This window comes from Lucilia sericata, unplaced genomic scaffold, assembly GCF_015586225.1.
Source record: "Lucilia sericata isolate MDLA Ls3-8-SP2 unplaced genomic scaffold, ASM1558622v1 Contig000043F_arrow, whole genome shotgun sequence".
Taxonomy (NCBI): domain Eukaryota; kingdom Metazoa; phylum Arthropoda; class Insecta; order Diptera; family Calliphoridae; genus Lucilia; species Lucilia sericata.
The window spans coordinates 903,544-914,344 of NW_023994081.1; the positions used below are offsets into that span (position 1 = coordinate 903,544).

The 10,801-nt window shown below is 29.7% G+C and overlaps 1 protein-coding gene across 1 annotated transcript; it reads right to left on the bottom strand.

The window, feature by feature from the left end:
• Positions 1–1,538: 1,538 nt before the first annotated feature.
• On the bottom strand, positions 1,539–2,676 carry LOC119614717. Its single transcript, XM_037970840.1, has 6 exons — positions 2,579–2,676; positions 2,469–2,522; positions 2,343–2,408; positions 2,042–2,277; positions 1,798–1,957; positions 1,539–1,742 (listed from the first exon to the last, which is right to left on the bottom strand). The coding sequence occupies exons 1-6, from the start codon at positions 2,601–2,603 to the stop codon at positions 1,588–1,590; spliced, it is 696 nt and encodes a 231-aa protein (XP_037826768.1). The 5' UTR covers positions 2,604–2,676; the 3' UTR covers positions 1,539–1,587.
• Between the last annotated feature and the right edge of the window lie 8,125 nt (positions 2,677–10,801).

Below are 10,801 nucleotides of genomic sequence, written 5' to 3' on the forward strand. Positions count from 1 at the left end.
ACATAATATTTTATTGTGCTGAATTTCATCGCGATATTTGCGTTTATAAGTTAATTTGGGACATTCAAGTAATTTTCTGAAGGGGACTTTGTATGGGAGCTAGGGTCAAATGGGGCCCGATCTTTATGAAATTTGGCAGGGTTATCAAGACTTCTATAAAACTTAGTTATGCCGTATTTTATCGATATATCTGTATATTTAACATAATTATGAGCTCAGAAGCCCTTTTCGGGGGGTTCTGTTCTATGGGGGCTAGGTGAAATAATGGACCGATTTTAACCATAGGCTTCGTCCTTGGGTCAAATAAAACATGCGTGCCAAATTTCATCCAATTATCTTGAAAATTGCGACCTGTAGCTTGCGCACAAGGTTTACATGGACAGCCAGCCAGCCAGCCAGACGGACGGACGGATATAGCTTAATCGACTCAGAAAACGATTCTAAGCCGATTGGTATACTTTAAGGTGGGTCTAGGACGAATATTTTTATATGTTACAAACATCAGCACAAATCCAATATACCCTCCCCACTAAAGTGGTGTAGGGTATAAAAATACAGAGACCAAAGATGTGGTGTATATCTAGTGGCATTGTCAACAAACATGTCAATATTCCTTAAGAAAATGTCTGTATTAAAACTGAATGGACTCGCGATATAGAAATTTACTAGTAAATTCCTGGTTCTAATGTCACCATATGTATCCATGAGAAGTACCTAGTCAATACCAAGTCAATAGTCATAATGTTACTAGAGGATTTTCAATGACACGCACATGTTAAATGTCAATAGCACTAAGCCTTGTATAGGGTATAATTCGACACTAGTACTACTGACAAAGTCAATAGTGATTCAGCACATTTTTAATATTGGCATTTCCTACAGGGTGGTTACACTCATTTGTTTTGAATAGTGCCGTGCATTGCATTATTAAATTAATGCATATTGTCATTTCAAGGCTCATTTTATGCGATTGTATTCACAATCGAAAAAATAGGCATTCAAACCGTTCTCTGGTGTATAACACCTTAATTAGAAGAGAGCAAACAAAAAATAGTATTGCAGTATTAGTGTCAAAAGCAATATCCCAGCTAGCATTTTCTTTCAAAAAAGGATCTTCCGCGATTGGAGGTGGCGATTAAATTAATCTTCCACGATATCGTATTCCAATTACGAAAGTTCAACGCAACGGGAGTAACTGTGTCACAGCCGCGACTCTTCTCTATGAATCGTCTACGATGTGTTAAAAAGAGTCTTGACACAATCGTCTTAATGAATCTTCTACGATGCGATAAACAGAATCTTTACAAAATCGTCTTAATGAATCTTCTACGATGCGATAAAAAGAATTATAGAAGAGTCTTGGAACGATCGTAAAGAAGATTTTAATTGATCCTAAAATGCCTAAAAATATGCTAAAAATAAAAAGTATTGATATTCGTTTTATACTGTTTATTGCATTGGCATTTTTTGTCAACTTTAAATAAAAAAAAAAAATTAAATATAAATTTGAATTCAATTATGAAAATAAATACATACATATGAATAATGGAAATAATTATGCAATAGAAAAATTATTAAAAAATAAAGTTATTTTTCAGCCAAATCGTCAATTTTCTTGGCTTCATCAATCTTTTTGGTTCGGTCACTCTTTCTGAGACGGTCACCAGCATGAACAAAATGTTGTTGTAATACCTTATTTATACCTGCATCATCAGCTTTCGGAAATTTTGAATGGCAGACACCTTTAAAAAGAAAATAATTAGAATTCAGTAAAATCATGTTATAAAAAATACTTACTTGTTATAATTTTCGTTATATTGAATTCCTGAATACTGGGCTTACTGTTCGTTCCACGCCAACTCAATTTTGCAGCCACATCATCGCTCAGCATTTTTTTAATTGCATTCCTGACAAACGAGTTGGAGCTGTCGCCACCCACTTTACCAATAACGTATTTCTGTAAAAATTTTGATATGAATATATGTATATATGTATGTTTATATTAAAAAATATGTATATAGACGGATAATTATATACATACCAATTGAGCTACAATATCCACGTTCTCTTCTATTTGTTTATGTAATTCTTCCAACTGTTTTACAGTTTTTATGGGTAAAGGTGGCACTAAATTGGTTTTAATTTCCTCAGAATAAATTAATTTTAACTGACGCACTTCATTTCTTACGGTTATCACTTCCTCTGTTAGTCTGCCGATTTGCTGTTTTAGCGTGCGCACTTCTCCTAAAATCTCCGTCAACATATTTTGTTTACTATCTGAAAGAATTAATGTAATATAAAGTATAATGAATGAAATTATGACATTTATAATGTTCTTATACCTGTCTGATTATCTGGCGGTTTGTTTTGTATTTGTTGCATATTTGTTATATAAATAATATTAGGATCTAAATAAGACTCGACATTAGTTTAAAATACATATATACATATGTTAATGCTTTATTTACCGTTAACTGTTGTTAGTGGAGTACTTTCCATTTCTTGAGCGACGTCATTGGAATCTAAAATGAACTTGAAATTAGTTTTAAATATTAAATCAAATATGTTAAAATCTTACCACAAATCATAGAGCAGTTCTCCATGGTGTATTTCAGGAAGTAATGCGATTTGTTTGTTTACTTTGTCGTCTTTTAAGAAAAAAATCTGTTAATGCATCTTTAAGGCCGTAGTGTACATATTTTCCGTCTCCCATTGGTTTGGCTAATACCTCTTTTGGTGTACCTTTTAACGTCCTTACATCTTTTGGAACTTTAATATCGCTTTCTATAAGAATTTCCAATAACTCGTTGACCACAGTTGTAGTTAACCCGTGTTTTACTGTCCAAAGTCTAATTTTCTCTTTCACAATTTCATTACTCGGCCAATTCACTTCTTCTATATATTCAACTGGAAAATTATCGCAAATGGATGATGTTTCAGTGAAATCCGATTCAACCAATTTTTCGAAAGAAATTGGGAAAGAATTGGGACATCATCGCAATCAGATGTTTCTCTGCCTTTAACTTGTTTTTTGGATGATCCCACTTCATTATAAGCAGACTCCATCATTTTTTTTGCTTCTCGTTTGCTTTTTAATCTTATTGCTTTATTTGATAGCATTATAAATTATTTTATATTATAAATTTAATTTTTGATTTCTAATAAAACACTTTTTAGTTAATACACTTAGTATTTATAAGAAACTTTATTAAAAATTAAATTTTTAATTTAATAAACTTCAAAAACCACTTTTTATTCTTACTTGTCTCGACACTGATTATAAACTGAGTTGAAAAGAAGACAAAATAATTTGTTTTTGCTAAACGTTTATACGTATAACGGTAAAATTCGCCCAACTGTCTCCAGAATCCGTAATCGGCGATTGTTGCGTAATATAAATAAACCGGTTTGACAATAATATATGCATCATTTGGAAGAGTAAAATATGATCGTTGACTAACAACAATCCTCCGATGATCGCTAAAATACATAAGCGACGATTAATTCGTTCAACAATCGCCAAAATTACTCGCAAAAGCATCTTTTGGTACATTAAAATATATATTTTTTTAAATAATCGTCAGGACGATTATAAAACGAGTCACAAAATGAAACAATCGTCTGGAAGATTGAAAAAAGATTCACAAAATGAGGACAATCGTGTGGACGATTAAAAAAATAGTCGCAAAATCATCGCGCTCGCCAATGAATCATGTAAATGCTAGCTGGGTATGTATCCCGTTTAGGGTCGTTAAGGTATTTCTATCGTTAGTCACGGTAAATAATTTTGAAAATAATCCATGACTTAATAATTTCAGATCTTTATAGACGGTTTAATTCCAAGTTATTTTAATGTTTTAAAAAATTTTCATGAAAGGTAATGTTTTTATTGATCCAAAACAATAAATAAATTAATTAATTTTTAATTATTTGAATTTTTTTAGAAAACAGTAGCTAATATTGTACTCCCCCCCTTTCTAGCCGAATTAAAATATAACAAGTTAGAGTGCTATATTCGGCTATGCCGAATCTTAAATACCCTCCACCAGCAAGCTACTTTTTATTAAAACCCATTTAACAATGTATCTAGTTTTTAGATATCTCTTTATAGGATTTTTTTCCGTAGTGAGGGTACCATCATTTAGTAATTTCTTAATGGAACTTATTTTGATTAGGTCGAAAAAAATGTATATTGACCTCCTATAGGAATTACTCCATTTAACCCATTTCTAATTCCTTTAATAAATACAGTAATTTTATTAACTTCAGGAATTACTGTAACTTGAGACTTTTTACGGATGCTATGACCTATTATGGGCTGATTTTGCCGATGCCAAAAAATTTAGGAGGATAATTTGTATATTTACAAAACATATTTTTCGAGTTTTAATCCGAGGTCGGTATTTCAATAATAATGAATTTCAAATTCATTTAATAATGAATTTTGTGGTATTAAGTGATTTTCAGAAGTGAAGCTTATATAGGAGCTATGACTAATTATGGACCGATCTGGAAAAAATTCCGTATACTGATTTATATATACACAAAACAAATTCAAGTAGAATTTTATAGAGATAACTTTTATTGTCAATGAAATTGTGCATTTAAGTTATTTTCGGAAATAATCGTTATATGAGAGATGTGATTAATTATCGACCGATTAGGGAGAAATTTCGCATAATCATTTCTTGAAGTTGACCTCATATAGAACTATGACCAATTACTGGTCTATCCCGAAAAAAAAATTCGTAGAGTGATTGATACATACACAAAACATATTCATGTCGAATTTTATCTCGATAAGTTTAAGTGATTTTCCGAAGAGGATCTTATATGGGAGCTATAACCAATTGTGGACTGATTCGAAAATAAAATTCGGTGAATAATTTATATATACATATAAACTTATTCGTGTTAAATTTTACCCCGATAGCTTTATTAGTTAATGGAATATGAGCGATTAAGTGATTTTCGGAAGTGGACCTTATATCGGAGCTATGACCAAGTCTGGACCGATTCGGAAAAAATTTCGTAGAGTGATTGATACATACACAAAACATATTCATATTCAATTGTGGACCGATAACAATCTACGTTAGTGTTATGATTTCTGCTCATATTATATTTTATATATGCAAAATTTTGAGTTGTTACCGATATATTTGAGGCTATTGGAAATTTTGGATCGATTGTTATGATTTTGAACATAATTGATCCCTGGGTAAAAAAATGACGTGTGGCAAAATTCGTCGAATTATCTTTTGTAGTTACTGAGAAAACTGCTTAAGAATTACGAAAACAACGTAATTTTTTTCGAGGTAGTCTGAAATTTTTACTCATAACATTTAACGTTGTGAACCAATTTTGCTGATTTTCAATACCAATTAAAAATGTCGATTATTTTCAGAAAATGTACAAAATGGATCCGACCGTTTAAACTTTGGTGGGAAATGTATTGAGCATAAGAGAATCCTATTTTTATTGCTTTCTAAAGTATAACAGGTAATTTCAATAATTACAAATATGTATATTCAATATTAATTATAATATTATTTTTGTTTATTTCGTTGAAGGATTAATGCGTTCCAAAATATTACTCTTACAATTTGATGGATTGATCATAAAATTTATGAAGAACTACAACGTTTTACAATTTTTGGAAGTGTACAAGTCAACAGTTGGAAGATTAATACAGATTTCCTGAAAATTATATTATTATAAGGTAATAATTCAAAATTTTTGATACATATGTATATTACTTTTTTTAGATTAGTTGTTCAATTAATTATTTTTTCTATTATTTTAGTATCAATTATTTCAATAAAAACTATAAAATTTTATTTTATTTTGATTTATTTTTATAGATTTTATGTTGGTGAGTATACAAATAGAAGAAGAAAAAACTTATCTTCTTAAAGAAGAGAAAACTCACCTTCTAGAAGATAAGATAGGAACACTTCTAGAGAAGAGAAAACTCACCTTCTAGAAGATAAGATAGGAACACTTCTAGATGATACTAAGAAGTCACTTCAAGAAGTGACTTCCTAGTCACATGTAGAAGAGTCTTTGGCAATACCTTACTTCCAAGTGACATCTAGAAGTTTCTTCTGCGGGTCTTCCGGAAGTATCTTCCACGCCACGTCAGGGGTGATGGGCAACAGAAATATACTTTTAAGTTACTTCCGGACAATATTTAGAAGAGTGCATTAATTTTGCTTAAACAAAAAAACATGACTGTTGAATTTTTTTCATCTGAGAGCATACGTTTTAGTGAGTTCTGAATGAACACATATTTTACAATAATGGAATATAGTTTGAAGAGTGTACACTTTAATGTTTTTTTATTATTTAGTTTGATGGCTGAGCTCTTAAGCAAAACGCCAGGCTATCCCATGTTGGTTTAAAGGTAATCCTCCAAGTCGACCTATATCTTCATATAGGAAGCTGGAAACCTTTAAACACTTTAGAAAAATTTGAGTTTTTAATGGTACTCCACCAGTAAAGTTAAAGAGTTTTAATGGTCTCCACCAGGGTATAAACAGTTGAGTTTCAATGGTCTCCACCAGGGTATAAACGTTTGAGAATTCTATGGTCTCCACCAATAAAACATAACCTCACTTGAGGTGATAAAAAAGCACGAGGTTAATGTAGACAACATATAACTTTGAACAGTTATATATAATAATACACTACACCTGTGCGAGCGAGACGCAAAACTGTCGAAAGCCAGGCAACAAACACAAGCCTGAACGTGTTAAAAATATATTCGCAATGACGAGAGAGTTGTTCCCCAACTGAGACCTGAATTACGACTCACACACTTGAATGTTGCATTTTAATCATCTGGAAGTGTACAGTGTAGTCACTTGTGGACGATTGTCAGACAAGAGCACACATGTATCAAAAACCAAATACATTGATTTCGAGTTTTCGCCGTCTGGAAGTACACTTTTAAGTAACTTCCGGAAAACCATGACTATTGCATTTTTTATCTGGAAGTATACGTTTTAGTGGCTTCAGAATGATATTTAGAAGAGATCCCACATTTTACAATAACAAAATACATTGTTTCAGAATTTTTAACTTCATAGTTTGTATTTTTAAGTCACTTCTGGAATATAGTTTGAAAAGTGTCACTCTGGGCCAGAAATCCAATTTTTTGGCCATAATTAGGACAGTGGACATAATAAATAAATATTACATATACGGTTTTCAGGTGCGCTGATTAAGATTTTGCAATAAAAAATTCAAAATGGCGGTTAAAAATTTCTAAAATTTACTTAATGTAATTTTTAATGAACACGTTTTGTAGGTCTTTATGCACTAATTACAAATGTGAATTTTAAAATTCCAATAAACTGAATCCAATATGGCGGATCAAATATAGCTAAAAATGAATTTTTTGGACAATAAGTAGACCATTGGATCTACGTATTAAATATCACATATATGGTTTTCGGTGACACTAATTAAGATTTGGAAAATAAAAATTCAAAATGGCGAATCCAAAATGGCGGTCAACAATTGAATACCTAGAATATCTAAGGAACACGTATTGTAGATTTTTTATCACTGATGACAAAATAGAATAAACTAAAACTAATATGGCGGATGAAACATATCCAAAATAGTAGAATAGTAGAGAAGTGTATCTACGTAATAAAAAAAACATCACATATAAGGTTTTCGGGAACGCGGAAAATGGCGGATCTAATATGGCGGTCAACATTTTAAAAGTTTACTAAATAGAATTTTTAATGAACATGTGTTGTAAATCTATGGTCACTGATTACAAATGCGAATACAGATTTTCAAAATTCAGTGAACCAAACTCAAGATGGCAGATCGAATATAAACAAAAATTAAATATTTGTTTCTTAGCAGTATTTAAGATCAATAAAATAAAAAACTATTTGTGTAATGAATGTATATCGGGGCATAATGCTAAGAAATCTCAATTAGATTTTAAAATATAAAAATTAATGGATCCAATATGGCGGCTTTCAAATGTTGTTTATTTAATGAAGCAATTTTAAATAAATATATTTTGTGGGTTAATGTGCGCTAATCTGAATTATAAAGGTGAATTTTAAATACTGATCAAAACAGGTTCAAAATTGTCACTTATATAAAGCTAAAATTACTAAAATTCCTTATTGAAAACTATGAATATCGGGTACATTCATAAACCCTGATAATGGTTTAAACTATTAAAAAATATAAAAACGTATTAAACAAACACTAGCCGCATTTTGGATTTGCCATTTTTTTAAATGTAAGACCAAAATCTATCAATATTGTAATATAAAAAGCATTTTTGCCAACTTTTTATTTTTTCTTGGTACAATTGAAAGACAATTTTTATACTACCGGCAATAACTCCGAAATTTATGAACGGTCGCAGACGGTTGCAAAATTCTAGACAGAGAACATCTCAAGGAACATATTCGTACTATTATCATTAAAATATACTTTGGCACTGCTCGGCACTAGATATTGAAAGTTAAAGTTTTTGGAAAAAATCATATTTTTGAGTTTTAGATACAGATACAGAATTTTGAACATAATTGGTCATAGCTCCCATACAAGGTCCTTTTACGAAAATCCCTTAAACGCCCATTACTCATTACCAAATAAAGCTATTGATACAAAATTTGGCAGAAATATTAGTTAGGTATACAAAAATTCTATTTCAAGATTTTTTCACGATCGGTCCATAACATGGGTGCGGTCGGTCCTATGCAAGGTTGCCTTCAGAAAATCACTTGAACACACATTACTTATTACTAAATTACGATATAGATACAAAATTTGACTGAAATATAGCTTTTATGTACAGAAATTTTGCTTAAAGACTTTTTTACGATCGTTCTATAATTGGTCATATCTCCCATACTAGGTCCTGCCCCTAAAAGCACTTTAACCGTATTTAACTAGTTGCATTATCAATTTGTGTAGAACAAAATTATATATATGTATTTTGAAAATCCTTAAATCTTTCACACACATGCATACATGCACATTATTAAATATCGTTAAAGCATATCTTAGGGCGCTATAAAAATATAAAAGAAAATGTAATGTTCAATAAATTTTGGAATTGTAACAGATTTAAGCTGTTTAAATCTTGGGGTTTTTCTATTTAAGACAAAACCTATTTCTACAAATATTTGATCAATTAAAAAAGTATTAATATAAAAGTAGCTGGTGGAGGATATTTAATATTCGGCTCAGCCGAATATAGCACTCTAATTTGTTTGTTTTCATTTTTCAGGCCGAAAAATTTTAAATAATATCCTTTGAAAATTTCATCCTTCATATACTTGCGAATTTCCATTATATTTTTTTTTTAAATAGCTATATTATATAGCTTTATTATTTAAGCCGTAAAAAAATATATTATTGCTCTAATATGAAAAAAATTATTTCTTGACAAATAAGGAAATAAATGTGAGTAAAATAATGGACGAGTGAAAGTAGTGATCGTATACAGATCTTTCTGATCCCTTTTCCTTTTTGAAGGACTTTAAACTTTCAAGGATATATTTTTTTTAATTAATTCAAATATTTATAGTCTTGCGTTCATGGTCGTCTCATTAAGTAGATCGTCTCTGAAATTGGCAATATAATTTTAAAATGATATCCCTCCATATAAAGGATGAAATTATTAAATTAAATTATTAAATTATTTATCAGGACAGAAAAAATTAAAATAATTTTTTTCGTCCTGATTTGAAGAAACAAAAACAATATAAAATATGTATTGAAAATTCTTAGAAATTTTACGGAATAATATATTTAAAGGACATCATCTACAATCTTTCAACTTTTTTTAAAAGACTCTCTTACAAAATACAAAACATATGTATTCAAATTGTGTTTCTTGCTTAAGGTAGCTAGATATGTTGGCTTTAATTTTAGTTGTTAAAATTTTTCCTAAATCTTCTTATTATATATAAATTTTTAACATTTTTATATAGACTAAAATTGGCGAATTCGCCAAAGGGATGGGTCAGAATTGTCAAAGATAAAATAAAACAAAAATTTGATAATATATTAGCATATTTTATTTCTACTATGTTTTTATTTATTAAACAAAACAAAAAATATTGTACTTCACTTGAATTATACATTTTATACAAAAATATCTTCTAAATGACATGTTTTTATTTTCTTACTTAACTAATTAATTAAAATAATTAATTTTCATTTTATGTAAATAAAAAAATAATTTAATGAGATAAATGAGATAAAAAATGTAAAAACAATTTTAATTGACTACAATGTCATGTTTGACATATCAACATCAAATATATATTTTGTGGCTGACCGGGACGTTCCTGGAGGATGACTTGGTTTCATAGCTGCCAGATTTGACGATTTATCGTCATTTTGAAGATTCTTCGTTTCAAAAATAGCAAAGTGACGATTTGACGATTTTTTCCTTGAAACTGACCATTTTTGAAAAATTAAAGATTTTATATATTTTTTTTATTTTACAGTGAAAAAAGGAAATTAATATTAAACTTGGAATTCAGTGAATATAGAATTTATATTATAATGAAAACTAGAAATTAAATTCTAGAAGAGCTATTATAAAACATTGTAAGTCAAAAGCGTGTTTTGAGTTTTAAGCTCTCAAAGCTTAAACATATTTTACATCTAAATGTGTATGCTATGTACATTATTTCTTATAACTTTTGAAGAGATCTACAGATCTGAACCAAATTTTCACACTGTATAAGTTAAATCCAGTACAAACAAGTTTTGTAAAAGAACTAAATTATACGAAGAAATCTCA